This window comes from Nerophis ophidion, linkage group LG26 (genome assembly GCF_033978795.1).
Source record: "Nerophis ophidion isolate RoL-2023_Sa linkage group LG26, RoL_Noph_v1.0, whole genome shotgun sequence".
Classification (NCBI taxonomy): domain Eukaryota; kingdom Metazoa; phylum Chordata; class Actinopteri; order Syngnathiformes; family Syngnathidae; genus Nerophis; species Nerophis ophidion.
Window position 1 is genome coordinate 29,226,248 of NC_084636.1, and position 17,505 is coordinate 29,243,752.

At 38.8% G+C, this 17,505-nt stretch overlaps 1 protein-coding gene across 2 annotated transcripts in view; it reads left to right on the top strand.

Moving 5' to 3' along the window:
- The window catches only part of ptgfr (prostaglandin F receptor (FP)), a 131,694-nt gene that overhangs the window by 94,863 nt on the left and 19,326 nt on the right, over positions 1-17,505 (top strand). For both annotated transcript variants that reach the window (XM_061887796.1, XM_061887797.1), the window contains 3 exons: positions 4,920-5,051; positions 5,791-5,922; positions 14,399-14,493. In XM_061887796.1, coding sequence (XP_061743780.1) covers positions 14,436-14,493 — 58 coding nt within the window. In that variant the 5' untranslated portion in view covers positions 4,920-5,051; positions 5,791-5,922; positions 14,399-14,435. The remainder of the gene's footprint in view (positions 1-4,919; positions 5,052-5,790; positions 5,923-14,398; positions 14,494-17,505) is intronic.

Sequence of the window (17,505 nt, forward strand, 5' to 3'; positions counted from 1 at the left end):
TGCATGCAGAGGAGCAGATAGTTTATTCTGTAACAGCTCTGCTCTGATTTTTTTTTTACGGCACTCTCCTCCACCTCGTTCATCTTTAATAACGCCCTCAACCTGCGGTAGCGACAGAACGTTGCCTCCCCCCCAGCAACAAAGTCAAGTGGTTCAGTAGCCATTTCTAAGGGACAATACTCTAAAACAGTGGTTCTCAACCTTTTTTCAGTGATGTACCCCCTGTGAACATTTTTTTAATCCAAGTACCCCCTAATCGGAGCAAAGAATTTCCGGTTGAAAAAAAGACAAAAAGAAATACAATACAGCACTATGTCACAGCCGGTGTTTCTGTGTTTGTTGTGAAGCTTTAATATGGAACAGAGCGGTCAAGCGAACATGTTTCTCTACCACATGTCAACCGGCAGGTTTCAGTGAGAAAATTGTGGTAATAAGTCGGCTCTTACCAGAGACATGAGCGGAGCTTGCGTCCTCCTGCAGCTGTCCAAGAGGCAGCTGCGACTTTCTTGGCTCCTCCATATGGCTTCCCTCAGAGACACTGGCGGTCACAGCAGCCCTCCGACTTTTAGGTATGACTTTATAATCTCACTAAAACACTAGTAACACAATAAGCAGATAAGGGATTTTCCAGAATTATCCTAGTAAATGTGTCTAATAACATCTGAATCGCTCCCACTGCCACCTTGTCTTTTTTTTTACTTCTAGTCCTTCACTCTCACTATCCTCACCCACAAATCTTTCATCCTCGCTCAAATTAATGGGGAAATCGTCGCTTTCTCGGTCCAAATCGCTCTTTCTGCTGGTGGCTATGATTATAAGCAATGTGAGGAGCCCTCACACCGGTGTTGTCACGCCCACATTGGCTGCTACTTCCGGTACAGGCAAGGCTTTTTTATTAGCGACCAAAAGTTGAGAACTTTATCGTCGATGTTCTCTACTAAATCCTTTCAGCAAAAATATGGCAGTATCGCGAAATGATCAAGTATGACACATAGAATGGACCTGCTATCCCCGTTTAAATAAGAAAATCTCATTTCAGTAGGCCTTTAAGATAACCCAGCAGGCACAGGACAATAAAACAACGTTGAGACATCATGCTTTTTGACAACGTTTAATCAATGTTGGATTCTTACGTTGATTTGACCATAGAATTTTGGTCATTTCCCAGCCAAAAACCCAAATCATCATCATCGGTGGTCACTCGAAATGAGTATGACGATCCTCCTGGTAGGGGGGTATCCCTTTTGGAGGATGACTTAGTTTGAAGTGGGGAGACTGATGCACAGACAGTCACCACACGATTCTTGACAGAATCGGGTCAGGGTCCAGTGGCAACAGTTGAAAACTTGAGATAAGCATGGAGGTCTACAACTTCCTTGTGTGTGGCTGGGTCAAGGAAATTGGTATCAAGAGTCTCCCGGATAAATATGCATTGTGTAGGTGCCGAAAGCTTCATTTATTATTGCTGCCTTTGGTAAACGCTTAATGCTCTTAGTTTTTACTCATATTGGCTTTCTTTTATCTAGACTCGCTGAGTTGGTGCTTTACAAAACATTCAGCAAAAATGTGAAATGGACGTTTTTGTTTTGTATTTTTACAATTTTGCCTATCATTCACAATCATTAAGAAAGACACAACGACAGATGTATTGTTTTAATGCATTCTAATTCGTGAATAAAAGGACATCTATTCCACCCATAAAAAAAAATTTAAAAAAAAAACATCCAAAAAGTGCCAACAATACTCCATCTACATTTCGTGACTTGAATATTAACCGAGTGATATTGTTATTATAAGCGCTTACGCCAGGGGTGTCCAAACTTTTTCCACTGAGGGCCGCACACGAAAAAATTAAAGCATGCGGGGGCCATTTTTATATTTTCATTTTCAAACCATAACAAAATATATGGATTTTTAAAATGTATTTTACCTTTAGGGGTCCCGGGGACCATAAAGCAGTGGTCCCCAACCTTTTTCTTTCCGCGGACCGGTCAACGCTTAATAATTTGTCCCGCGGCCCGGGGGAATCCTTTTTTTTCTTTTTCTTTTTTTTTTCTTTTGTTTGTCATGAAAAAGGGAGGTTTTTGTGGTTGGTACACTAATTGTAAGTGTATATTGTGGTTTTTATGTTGATTTAATAAAAAATTAATTTTTAAAAAAATAAAAATTGATAAAAAATTCTTCTGCGGCCCGGTACCAATCGGGCCACGTACCGGGCCACGGCCCGGTAGTTGGGGACCACTGCCATAAAGGGTCTCAGTTTTATTATTATTTTTCATTTAACGCTTACAGTAAATCTCTATATCAACTTTTAAAAAAAGAAAGAAATAAGGTTTTATGGCTTTTCTGTCAAAAAAATCTTTTTTTTTTAATAGTAAAACTGAAATATGCAGTATTTAGCCATTAGAGCCCTAAAAGATCAATAATCTAGGACACCATTGATTTTAATTGTTTATCATTTTTGAGTAATCACAGTGAAAAGATAAATACAATACCACTAAATATATTAGGGATCCAAAAGGTGCCCCACTCAGAAAGTGATACATTTTTATTAGTTTTTTTTTTACTTTCAACACTTAAGTTACGAGATGAACTTTAGATATATCTGTCGATTTTAACTTTTTAACTATTATTTTGTTTGTTTTATGCTCTTTTGTCAAAGAAAACTTTGTTTTTATATAGCAACTGCACAATATATGCAATATTTACCACATAAAACATTTCAAAGTGAAATTTTTGAAATAATTGGAGCTTTGAAAATAATTCATTATAACATGGATTTTTTTTGTCATTATTTTTTGTTTTGAGCAATGGCAAAAAAATAATAATAATAGATTGACTGAAACTTGTAATCAGTAGATTGCACAGTACAGTACATATTCCGTACAATTGACCACTAAATGGTAACACCCGAATACGTTTTTTCAACTTGTTTAAGTCGGGGTCCACGTTAATCAATTCATGGTAAAGATATTTTTTACATGGTAAAATAAAGACAAAAGAAAAGAAAAAACAGCCTGCATGGCAGCTTTGAGTCAACATTGCAACTTTTTCTCGTTAGATTTCACTTCATTCCAATATTTTTAATGTCCTTTTTTATATTTGCAATAGCATTTCCAGAATGTGTGGCGGGCCGGTAAACAATTAACTGCGGGCAGCAAATGGCCCCCGTGCCGCACTTTGGACATCCCTGGCTTATGCAGACAAACTATTTATTGCGGCGCCGAGTGAAGACTACGCCATTTACGTAATTTTGTTTTACGGCAATTATGCACGCCGTAGCTATGACCATTGTTTTCCTTTTTCTGTAACCCTCATTTGAATAACAATGTCATTAAAAAAGATAACATAACAAAAGAAAACGAACATTACTTAAATATGCATTTATTTTGAAACCGTACAGAAACCTGAACGGTGCGCTCAGCAAAGAATATAAATCAATCTTTTTTTTTTCTACTAATAAGTTAAAGTAAATGCTTTGTTTAAAAAAATAAATCTGCATTTAAAAAAATAAATTGCATTCAGTAAGCAGTAGGAAAATGGATGGGTTTATGCAGTCAGTGGCGCCCCCGTGCGTCGTTCATTGCAATGACAATAGAGTGAAAGTGGTTGTAATTGCGGCGATAATGCTCCCTTATTTTTATTTTTTATTTTTTTACCCCTTGTTCATGTTTATATTGTCGTTCCCTTTTACTCTTATTCAAGCTAGTTTTCATACAAAACATTAATAAAATATTGAAATATCACAGAACGTGACGTCGCAGAGGGTCTGTCTTAAAAAAAATGTAAGTCCAGGATTTATACAATCTTAAAAAAAATACTTTTTGAAAGGTTTAAACCTTGGTGTCAAACTCATTTTTGATCAGGGGCCAAATGGAGAAAAATGTACTCCCAAGGGGGCCTGACCGGTCAAATCACGGCACGATAACTTAAAAATAAAAACGACTTTAGATTGTTTTCTTTGTTTAAAAATAGAAATAGCACATTGTGAAAATGTACAAATTATAATGTTGTGGGGATTTTTTTTTACACTTACATGTTGTGGTTAAGAGTATTCTACATTTATTTGTCTTTATTTATACTTTCTGAACAAATGATGTGATAATGTTCATCAGTCAATGCATTGGTGTTAACTTTCAATCCATCAAGATAAAAAAATAATGTCACAATCAAATTACAGGATTTTATTTATGTAGTTTGCTCATTTTCCTCAACTAGTGCACTATCATGTAGTTTATTTTTGTTTTTGTTTTTTTTACATATGTAGCCATTTCTTTCCTATGAAAGCTTTTTCCTACACTGCAAAAACTGAAATCTAAGTAGGATTGAATATCTCAAATAGGGGTGATATTTGCTTATTTTCTGTCTGATAAGATAATTCTTCTCACTAAGCAGATTTTATGTTAGAGTGTTTTACTTGTTTTAAGGGTTTTGGTCCTAAATGATCTCAGTAAGATATTACAGCTTGTTGCTGAGATTTTATGACAAACATGCTTGAAACTAGAATATCAACTGATGCAAAGCTGTGTCATCAACACTCACAAGTATAAAACTACTTTTTTAAAGTAATAATTTCTTTTTCCAAGCATGAAAAAAAAAATCATGATACCGAGCGCAGATCATTATGTCAAGATAATGGCACTAGCATTTACTTAATTTAGGAATATTTTTCAACATATTGAGCAAAAAAGGTCTAATTTATTTTTTCTGCAAAGAAAAGTGCACTTGTTATTAGTGAGAATATACTTATTTTAAGGTATTTTTGGGTTCATTGAGGTTAGCTAATTTTACATTGTTTTGGAAAGTCTTGACAAGCCAAATTTTCTTGTTCTATTGGCAGATAATTTTGCTTAGTTCCATTAAAATACCCCTAATTTTTGTATTTTTTTTTTCTTGTTTATGAACACTACTTTTTGCAGTGTATTTGAACGACTGGAACACTCAAGAACAGAACTGCAATACGGCGTTTTCCACTCTAACATCACACTCACTGACGCCGAACGCCGCGAAGACGAAAAACGGATGTGACGTTATTAGAAAACCAGCAATAGGTAAGATTGCGACATCACAAATTCCTACAGAGATTGACTATCATGTGTTTTTTTTTTTTTTTTTTTACATATGTAGCCATTTCTTTCCTATGAAAGCTCTTTCCTACACTGCAAAAACTGAAATCTAAGTAGGATTGAATATCTCAAATAGGGGTGATATTTGCTTATTTTCTGTCTGATAAGATAATTCTTCTCACTAAGCAGATTTTATGTTAGAGTGTTTTACTTGTTTTAAGGGTTTTGGTCCTAAATGATCTCACTAAGATATTACAGATTGTTGCTGAGATTTTATGACCTGTATTGAGTAAAACATGCTTGAAACTAGAATATCAACTGTTGCAAAGCTGTGTCATCAACACTCACAAGTATAAAACTACTTTTTTAAAGTAATAATTTCTTTTTTCAAGCATGAAAAAAAAATCATGATACCGAGCGCAGATCATTATGTAAAGATAATGGCACTAGCATTTACTTAATTTAGGAATATTTTTCAACATATTGAGCAAAAAAGGTCTAATTTATTTTTTCGGCAAAGAAAAATGCACTTGTTATTAGTGAGAATATACTTATTTTAAGGTATTTTTGGGTTCATTGAGGTTAGCTAATTTTACATTGTTTTGGAAAGTCTTGACAAGCCAAATTTTCTTGTTCTATTGGCAGATAATTTTGCTTAGTTCCATTAAAATACCCCTAATTTTTGTATTTTTTTTTTCTTGTTTATGAACACTACTTTTTTCAGTGTATTTGAACGACTGGAACACCCAAGAACAGAACAGCAATACGGCGTTTTCCACTCTAACATCACACTCACTGATGCCGAAAGCCGCGAAGACGAAAAACGGATGTGACGTTATTAGAAAACCAGCAATAGGTAAGATTGCGACATCACAAATTCCTACAGAGATTGACTTTTTAACGAGGGAGTGTTCTACACGGAGACATCTCTGTTTTTTTCTGATCATGCTAAAAATTAAAATTATTTAAGATCACAGAATTGCTTTGACAGTTTAATCTCCTCATGTAATATCTTTTTCAGGCCAGTTATAATGTCTAATATTTATTTTCAATTTTGACTGAGAAATTGTACTGCATGCAATTGCAGTTCTTCCTAATGAATTTATCTGATCATGCTACAAGATAGTCCAGGCATTTTTTTTGTCATACGTATTAAAATATCTGCTTGTCACCTTGACCTCTTATTAGTTAAATTATCTGTCAATTTCTTCGTAAAAAATAATTAGGGTTAGGTGCAATAAGTGTTCAACTTCTGCCTAAACCCTTTTGGTCTGCAACATTTTCAATTTATGGACGTACAAACTGTTTGTTTATGTAAAACTGTTTGTTCATTTTGTTGACCACTGACCGAAGAAATAATGAACCTTTTTAACTAAAAATAATAAACTAAATTATACATCAATTTCGTAGTAAAATATTACAATAATAAAATGCACGGGCAATTTTGTAATAATATCATGAGGTAATTGTATTTCTATCTATCTTATATGTATAGTGTGTATTCACAGCGGGCTTCACGGTGGAAGAGGGGTTAGTGCGTCTGTCTCACAATACGAAGGTCCTGCAGTCCTGGGTTCAAATCCAGGCTCGGGATCTTTCTGTGTGGAGTTTGCATGTTCTCCCCATGAATGCGTGGGTTCTCTCCGGGTACTCCGGCTTCCTCCCACTTCCAAAGACATGCATCTGGGGATAGGTTGATTGGCAACACTAAATTGGCCCTAGTGTGTGAATGTGAGTGTGAATGTTGTCTGTCTATCTGTGTTGGCCCTGCGATGAGGTGGCGACTTGTCCAGGGTGTACCCTGCCTTCCGCCCGATTGTAGCTGAGATAGGCGCCAGCGCCCCCCGCGACCCCGAAAGGGAATAAGCGGTAGAAAATGGATGGATGGATGTATTCACAGCAAAAACGAGATTGACAGCCATTCATTAAATGTAAAACATTTTTTGTTTCACCACACTGCCCTCTGGTGGATGTGGTTATATACTTATACGATTAAATTTGACAAATTTCTATGATCACGTTTGTGAAAAATGAATAGACATATTTTCGGTCCCTCAAAAAAATGTGACCCTATAAGCCGCGGGTGTCATAACAGTTGTCAAACTCAAAGCCGGGGGGGGGGTCCATATCATTTTATGTGGCCAGCAAATGCATGGAAATAATGTGCGTACACGGTCGTGGTCAAAAGTTTACATACACTTGTAAAAAACGTAGTGTGATGGCTGTCTTGAGTTTCCAATCATTTTTACAACTCTTATTTTTTTGTGATAGTGATTGGAGCACATACTTGTTGGTGACAAAAAACATTCATGAAGTTTGGTTCTTTCATGAATTTATTATGGGTCTACTGAAAATGTGACCAAATCTGCTGTATCAAAAGTATACATACAGCAATGTTAATAATTGCTTACATGTCCCTTGGCAAGTTTCATTGCAATAGGGCACTTTGGGTAGCCATCCACAAGCTTCTGGTTAAATTTTTGGCCACTCCTCTTGACAAAATTGGTGCAGTTCAGCTAAATTTTTGGTTTTCTGACATGGACTTGTTTCTTCAGCATTGTCCACACATTTAAGTCAGGACTTTGGGAAGGCCATTGTAAAACCTTAATTCTAGCCTGGTTTAGCCATCCCTTTACCACTTTTGACTTGTGTTTGTCATTGTCATCGTCCTGTTGGAACATGAACCACAGAACTTTCCTCCAGAAGGTCTTATCTTTGTCCATGTGATGTCAGATGAAACAAAAATTGAGCTGTTTGGCCACAATACCCAGCAATATTTTTGGAGGGGAAAAGGTGAGGCCTTTAATCCCTGGAACACCAATCCTACTGTAAGCATGGTGGTGGTAGTATTATGCTCTGGGCCTGTTTTGCTGCCAATGGAACTGGTGCTTTACAGAGAGTAAATTGCACAATGAAAAAGGAGGATTACCTCCAAATTCTTCAGGACAACCTAAAATCATCAGCCCGGACGTTGGGTCCTGGGCGCAGTTGAGTGTTCCAACAGGACAATGACCCCAAACACACGTCAAAAGTGGTAAAGGAATGGCTAAATCAGGCTAGAATTAAGGTTTTGGAATGGCCTTCCCAAAGTCCTGACCTAAACGTGTGGACAATGCTGAAAAAACAAAGCCATGTCAGAAAACCAACAAATTGAGCTGAACTGCACCAATTTTATTAAAAGGAGTGGTCAAAAATTCAACCAGAAGCTTGTGGATGGCTACCAAAAGCGCCTTATTGCAGTGAAACTTGCCAAGGGACATGTAACAATATTACCAATATTAACATTGCTCTATGTATACTTTTGACCCAGCAGATTGGGTCACATTTTCAGTAGACCCATAATAAATTCATAAATGAACCAAACTTCATGAATGTTTTTTTTTGTGACCAACAAGTATGTGCTCCAATCACTCTATCACAAAAAAATAAGAGTTGTAGAAATGATTGGAAACTTAAGACAGCCATGACATTATGTTCTTTACAAATGTATGTAAACTTTTGACCACGACTGTATAAGGCAATTCATACTTCTTAATGAATGTGTTTTCATTTGACAGAAAAAAAAGGTTATGCATGTAAATGCTGTTCTTAACACGATATTATGTGAAACGACAAGCTACTCTGAGCTTTTTGTTGTCACTAAAACGCTTTTCAAAATAAATTATACACTAGCCAAACTAAAATATCTGCTCGTCACTTTGACTTATAGTTCCAAAGCATCAGTTTGTTGATAAATAATGATAACAAATCAAATTGAGCAGCAATTGTGTAGTGAAGTTGTAACAATGTGAAAATGTATATATCACATATATTATGACCAAAATAATCGTGTTTATCATTGAATGTGCTGAAAAAGTACTGATGTGTATTTCTGGCCTTGTCATCCTCGTCCGGACAGAAGAGCGACACAGCAGTGTGGCTGGATCAAAAGAGACGTTAAGTTGCTTTATTACAAGCGAGTGTCATTATACAGGACTGCAGTTCCTGGAGGAGGTCAGGTCAAGAAAATGAAGCACTCCCCAACTTGGAGAACCCAAACCATCAGTTTTATATTCCTCATTCCGGTACTAAGTCAGGAGAGCACATCCTTACCATAAAATCAATCAATCAATCAATGTTTATTTATATAGCCCCAAATCACAAATGTCTCAAAGGACTGCACAAATCATTACGACTACAACATCCTCGGAAGAACCCACAAAAGTGCAAGGAAAACTCACACCCAGTGGGCAGGGAGAATTCACATCCAGTGGGACGCCAGTGACAATGCTGACTATGAGAAACCTTGGAGAGGACCTCAGATGTGGGCAACCCCCCCCCCCTCTAGGGGATGGGGTTGTTCATTTGTAAGTGTCTGGAAAACAACTGCTTTAAGTCATAACTTGAACTGGATAGGTGGTCTCTTCTCAAGGATAGGGCTATCACTTTTGTATTTCCTACGAAAAGGGATCCAATCCACCTGCAAATATCAAACTAAGGACCCTTATTTTATTATGTGCTCAAACTGAAATACCACTATTCGATTATACTTGGTGGTTTGCTTTCTCCAAGATGAATATAAAAATTCACCACATGCAATACATAACATGAGTTCAGTAATTCACGTCGGTACTTGTAGACACAGTGAGATCTTTTAGCCAAGTTTAATCTCAAAAACATCAATGTGTCTTGTATTCATGTGAGCTTTTATGCTAGCTAGCATTTAGCACACTAGCTGTTTCTCAAGGAAATGATCAGAATCACTAAGTTTTTTAACATGTGATAATCAAACATAGTTTAAAGATCATTAAAAAGTGAAACAGTAATACTAATCAAAGGGAATTTTTTATGTGATTTTTCAATAATCGTTATATCCTGTCTTAATCTGCATGACAGTTCTAGGGTTTTTGTGGGTTTTTTTGGTTTAGTGTTCTTTTCTGTCCAGCACTCTTATTTTTGTGCTACTTCCTGTTTCGGTTATGTCTCGCAGTGACTTCACCGCTGTTTCTGAGAGCTGTTCTCAACAACTGCTCCTGATTAGTGATCAGTGGACCAACCTGCCTCTGATCACTAATCAGGAGAGTTGGTCTGTCAGTGCCGCTTTCTTCGCAATATTAGTTAGTTGTCAATTGTGACTAATGTTAAGGGGGATTTTTGCCTGCCTACTCCGAATTAGTATATAACTTTTCTGCACCTTGACTGCTGTCTCTGCATCTTGGAGGTCACAGGACCAGCTATCATCATACTTGCCAACCCTGCCGATTTTCCCGGGAGACTCCCGAATTTCAGTGCCCCACCCGAAAATCTCCCGGGGCAACCACTCTCCCGAATTTCTCCCGATTTCCACCTGGACAACAATATTGGGGGCGTGCCTTTAGCGTCCTCTCTCACCTGAAAAGGAGACTATTATATATGTCTCCGTTATCCATAGGTTTATCTCTGACCCATAAAGTAGGCAGGCACGGAGCTATTTCTCAGCATTTGTTTATTCCAGCCGGCACGTTAATACACTGACACACAACAGCCAGATTCCCCTCATGCATTGCTTCAAAACTACGGCAAGTAGTAATGTCCGAAAACATAACAGAGACGAAGCAGAAGAACGAAGAAGACACGTGGCGACGACGGGTAAGAAGAAGAAATATGCTGGCAATTTCCAAAATGATTGGAAAAAAATAATTTCAGTTCATCCAGGAGAGTTCGAAGGGGAAGGGGTATGTTGCCTGCAAATTTTGTAGATCAGACTTCTCCATTGAACACAGTGGCCAAGCGGATATACACACCACCCTCACACCTCAACAACGTCCCGCCCCGTCCACCCCCAACCCAATGACCCATCTCCCAAATTCGAAGGTCTGAAGGTTGACAAGTATGACTATCATGCATGATAATAATCAGTCTTTGTGGACTTCTTTTAAAATGCCTGATTTTGCTGCAGCATTTTTAGAAAATTATGGAAAATTTCCCCAATTTGATTGGTTAAAGACAGTTGTGTTTAAGTCCTGCTGGGACAAATTCGATTGCCGAAAATATTGATTATTGGCCAAAATGTGAGGAGGAATTTGCGGAAATCGGGCCAACTTGCGGTCGCGGGTAGTGGATGGGTGAGTGATATCACGAAGCTGCCTTCTGACGGCGTTTGTAACTGATGTGGCCCCCGATGAAAATGAGTTTGACACAACTACTACCGCTTCAATCCCGATTTATGTCTCCTGTCTGACATGGTTCTCGACGAGGGGATTACACATGCAGAATCTTATATCTGCTTTGTCCTGCAACCAGCTAAAAAAAAACTTTTGACTGCTGCCTGTTCCTAGTGCTGAATCTTAATGAACTCAGGTGCTCTCAGCCAAAACGGTCCACTCAGCGCCAAAAGGCCATGCTAAGTGCACTGGAGATGTGGACTTGTGTGCCCTGCATACCAATAAGTGGCCCCTTCAGGTAGAAACTAGTTTTTTTGAAAGGCAATAGAATGCAAACTCTTTGGAAATATGCCTGCCCTGGCCTTGCTCCCTAAAAAAACATGTATTCTCCTGCACACATCATTATTCCCGCTGACCTTGAACACATCCTAAGAGACAATATGCCTGGAGTAGGGGTGAAAACAGCACAACAAACATTGCATGTTAAGTATTTGATGTGCTACAACAAATTAATTTTTATTAAGCATTAGGACACATGATAATTGGGGGAAAAAAACGAATGCATTAGTTCCTTTTATTTAGGCTTTGAAACCCAAATGATAGAGATCCATGAATTCTGCCTAGCAACAAGTGGCTGCCCAAATGTGTAGCTGTTAAAGAGGCAAATTTCCACACTTGGGTGCAATGTATTTTCAGTGTTTTTTTACCCGGGGGCCGCATTGGGTTGAAATAATTTGGCCGGGCTGTTTATATTTATATATATATATATATTCATATATATATGTTTATATATATGTGTATATTGTCACGATCCGCTGTGTTTGTGCACTTCCTGTTGTAGCTCGTTGCCATGGTTTCTTATTTGTCCCAGCTGCTATTCCTTTGTCGCACACCTGATGGCAATTATTATTTAAGTATATAAACCTGCGTTATTCCTTAGTTCGTCCTCGGCTTATTGTTTGCTTTTTCGCAACACGTCACGGTTTGTATTCTGTATCATAGATAATTTTTTCCTAAGTTCTGCCCTAGCTTCGCGTGCGTTCGGCACGTCGTTTAGTTGTACTTCTATTTCCTGCTAAGTTTTAGCATTAGTTTCCCGTGAATTGGCACACGCTTTGTTTTTCCCTTTTTTGCACATGTGTTCTTTTTGTTTTATTATATTAAAATCAATTTTTACCTGCAATCCTGCTGACTGGTCGTGTGTGCATCCTCGAAGTGGCAACTCCGCGCAACAAGTGTGCCGCAAAGCGTGACATATATATATATATATATATATATATATATATATATATATATATGTGTGCCGCAAAGCGTGACATATATATATATATATATATATATATATATATATATGTATATGTGCCGCAAAGCGTGACATATATATATATATATATATATATATATATATATATATATATATATGTGTGCCGCAAAGCGTGACATATATATATATATATATATATATATATATATATATATATATATATATATATATATATATATATATATGTGTGTGCCGCAAAGCGTGACATATATATATATATATATATATGTCACGCTTTGCGGCACACTTGTAGCACTTTGCGGCACATATAGCGCTTTTCTCTAGTGACTCAAAGCGCTTTACAAAGTGACACCCAATATCTAAGTTCCATTTAAACCAGTGTGGGTGTCACTGGGGGCAGGTGTGTAAAGTGTGTTGCCCAAGGACACAACGGCAGTGACTAGGATGGCGGAAGCGGGAATCGAACCTGGAACCCTCAGGTTGCTAGCAAGGCCACTCTACCAACCGAGCTATGCCGAGTAACCGTGTAATACTCTTCCGTATCAGTAGGTGGCAGTCGGTAGCTAATTGCTTTGTAGATGTGGGAAACAGCGGGAGGCAGAGTGCAGGTAAAAAGGTGTCTAATGTCTAATATATATATATATATATATATATATATATATATATAAATCTATATGTCACGCTTTGCGGCACACTTGTTGCGCGGAGTTGCCACTTCGAGGATGCACACACGACCAGTCAGCAGGATTGCAGGTAAAAATTGATTTTAATATGTATATGTATATATGATATCACATCATCGATTGGAAAATGCATTTTTGGACAATATGATTTGCCTGAGCGGTTAGGAGACCCTGAGAGTAACAAGCAACAAGCGGTAGAACATGGATTGGAATGGACACATTAATATATACATATATACAGTATATATATATATATATATATATATATATATATATATATATATATATATATATATATATATATATATATATATATATATATTTTTTTTTTTTTTTTTTTTAACTTGGGACTTCCCGCCGGCCAGATCTCGAACGCTGGCGGGCCGGGTCTGGCCCGCGGGCCGTAGTTTGGGGACCCCTGCTTTAGGACGTATTGACGTTACCGCGTACGAATACTTAACATGTGCATTGGATATAGGTATATTCACCTAATTATAGCCATCTGGATAGTTAGTGTCATAGCGGGCATTGAATGTGCAGTCGTGGTCAAAAGTTTACATACACTTGTAAAGAACATAATGGCTGTCTTGCGTTTCCAATAATTTTTAAAACTGTTATTTTTTGTGATAGAGTGATTGTAGCACATACTTGTTTGTCACAAAAAACATTCATGAAGTTTGGTTCTTTTATGAATTTGTTATGGATCGAATGAAAAATCTGCTGGGTCAAAAGTAATCATGCAGCAATGTTAATATTTGGTTACATGTCCCTTGGCAAGTTTCACTGCAATAAGGTGCTTTTGGTAGCCATCCACAAGCTTCTGGTTGAATTTTTGACCCCTGCTGTTGACAAAATTGGTGCAGTTCAGCTAAATTTGTTTTGGTTTTCTGACATGGACTTGTTTCTTCAGCATTGTCCACACGTTTAAGTAAGGACTTTGGGAAGGTCATTCTAAAACCTTAATTGGAGAACCACAGAACTTTCCTCCAGAAGGTCTCTGGGACTCCATTTTAAAGATTCCTAGCACCAACACCATTATAACGTCTTGTGATTGGATACTCACCGGGACCATTAGCGGATGAATTTGAGAACACATAGGGTCGATAGACAGTTGCGATAGCCAATCAGATCACAAGTTGTTGACAGTAGCCTATCTAGGTAGCCTGATGTTAATGAGACTGTGATTGGATACACACTTGTCATTCCAAATTGAGTATCCAATCACAATTTGCAATTTTGCAGGAAGCAGGAAGTGTTGCGGCTGTAGCGGTACCGTGGCATGACGATTCCGGGGGTCGTCTTTCCAGGATGCGGCGGAACGACAAAGCAGGTTGCAGGTAAGAAGAATGATTTATTGTCATAAATCAGGGAAAACAATACAAAACAAACAAAGCAAGCGTGCCTAACATAAGAGAAGCTAACAGGATAGCTCACAAGGAAACTAAGGCGAAACTTGGCGCAAGAAACACAAGGAATACACGTCACAGTTGCAAACAAAAGCACCAAACTGAGTGAAGCGACAGACAGGACTAAATAGCTTTCTGATAAGTGCCCCAGAGCAGGTGAGCGTCCCGGACTCTAATCAGAGGCAGGTGAAAACAATAAATAACCATGGCAGCCAAGGATACACAAAACAGGGGTGCTGAAACAGAACCAAGCCAACAAGTGACATAAAACGTAAACAAACTATGATCCGGGCAACGGATCATAACAGCGCCCTTGCCATACCGGGATAGCAGAGAAGGAGAACAAAACGTTGATTAGGTGGCAGCCAAAACTGCAACGTGGCCCTCGATGAAAACGAGTGCTAAACTGTTACAGGACTGTGAGGCGTGAGATAGTGCTGACATCTGCTGGCAATAAATAATATTAATATTTTTCAAACCTCACACCATTTTATGTTTAGTTACTGTTTATAGACTGGTCAACATTTCCATTTGGCCTATACTGTATAAGCAAGGATGTAGCACAAAACACTATGAGGTTTAATTCTGTATACACATGGCCATTGCGAGTGAAAGATGCTCTTGAATTGACCTTCAGTTTTACAATTGAAGGGCAATTTAGGGTCTCCTTGTGCTTTGTGATGGGGAGAAAATGACATGAGGGACAGGACGAGTATGAACAGGGGAAGAGTACGTTTGTTACCTGTGAATTGTGGAGCGCTTTTACCATCAGGACGTCATGGTCACATTGTGACTGATTTTCCACTCCTCCATCCAAAACCCTACTGGGATCCCGCCTCGCCTATTATGGCGTTCAACAAAAGAATGCAACGGTGGAGGCGTCACGTTGCCTGACATTAGGACATCTCAAGGCAGATGTGCAAGAACACTCGGGAGGCGTGATGTCGACCGGAGAGGGTGTGGGCCTACATGCTGTGGTCCTCAAGTACGTAATGGAAGCTGTAGGGAAGACAGGAAAGCAGGTTTCAGCCTTATATTGAAAGAAAACGCGGATGGATTTTGGAAGCGGGAGACAACCACAATGTATTCCACCAGGCTGATGCATTCCACAATTAAATCCATCCATCCATTTCTTATGCTTATCCGAGGTCGGGTGGCGGGGGCAGCAGCCTAAGCAGGGAAGCCCAGACTTTCCTCTCCCCAGCCACTTCGTCCAGCTCTTCCCGGGGCGTTCCCAGGCCAGCCGAGAGACAAAGTCTTCCCAACGTGTCCTGGGTCTTCCCCGTGCCTGAAACATCTCCCTAGGGAGGCGTTCGGGTGGCATCCTGAGCAGATGCACGAACCACCTCATCTGGTTCCTCTTGATGTGGAGGAGCAGCGGCTTTACTTAGAGCTTCTCATCCCATCTCTAAGGGAGAGACCCTTCATTTCGACCGCTAGTACCCGTGATTTTGTCCTTTCGGTCATAACCCAAAGCTTATGACCATAGGTGAGGATGGGAACGTAGATCAACCGGTAAATTGAGAGCTTTGCCTTCCGGCTCAGCTCCTTTTTCACCACAACGGATCGATACATTGTCCACATTACTGCAGACGCCGCACGGATCCGCCTGTTGATCTCACGATCCACTCTTCCCTAACTTGTGAACAAGACTCCCTGGGTCTCCTCTCCAACCCAGAAATGGCACTCCACAATTAAAGTTAAAGTACCACTGATAGTCTCACACACACACTAGGTGTGGTGAAGTGTGTCCTCTGCATTTGACCCACCCCCTGGGAGGTGAGGGGAGCAGTGAGCAGCAGCGGTGGTCGTGCTCGGGAATCATTTTGATGATTTAACTCCCAATTCCAACCCTTGATGCTGAGTGCCAAGCAGTTAGATAATGGGTCCCATTTTTAGAGTCTTTGGTATGACTCGGCCCGGGTTTGAACTCACAGAACTGTTTATTGAATTGTTCAGTTTACAGTACCATAAAATATGTTCAAAAACAAATATCCAAATCTAGATGTGAAGTTAATTACATTTATATAGCACTTTTCTCTAGTGACTCAAAGCGCTTTACATTGTGAAACCCAATATCTAAGTTTCATTTAAACCAGTGTGGGTGGCACCGGGAGCAGGTGGGTAAAGTGTCTTGCCCAAGGACACAACGGCAGTGACTAGGATGGCGGAAGCAGGAATCGAACCTGGAACCCTGAAGTTGCTGGCATGGCCCCTCTACCAACCGAGTTATGCCGCCCCACATGTTAGAATACTTTATACTAATTGATATATAAGCAGTTCAGATATGATACACTGCAAATTATTTGCCACAAGCAAAGATTTTTTTTTTTTTTTTTAATTTCCCTAGTTTTAAGAGCTATTTACTTATATGTAGTCATTGACGTTACTTTACACAATCTTATTTTTAGCATGAATAACAAGATTTCATCACTAATGAAATCACTAACCATATAAGATATTTAGAGTTTCCCTTCGAAAAACTTTAAATGTAATCTTTAAAGGCCTACTGAAATGAGATTTTTTTATTCAAACGTGGATAGCAGGTCCATTCTATGTGTCATACTTGATCATTTCGCGATATTGCCATATTTTTGCTGAAAGGATTTAGTAGAGGACATCGACGATAAAGTTCCAAACTTTTGGTCGCTAATAAAAAAGCCTTGCCTTTACCGGAAGTAGCAGACGATGTGCGTGTGAAGTGACGGGTTGTAGGGCTCCTCACATCCTCACATTGTTTACAATCATAGCCAGCAGCAGCTAGAGCCATTCGGACCGAGAAAGCGACAATTTCCCCATTAACTTGAACAAGGATGAAAGATTCGTGGATGAGGAATTTTAGAGTGAAGGACTAGAAGGTAAAAAAAGGCGATTGCAGTGGGAGCGATTCAGATGTTTTTAGACACATTTACTAGGATAATTCTGGGAAATCCCTTATCTGCC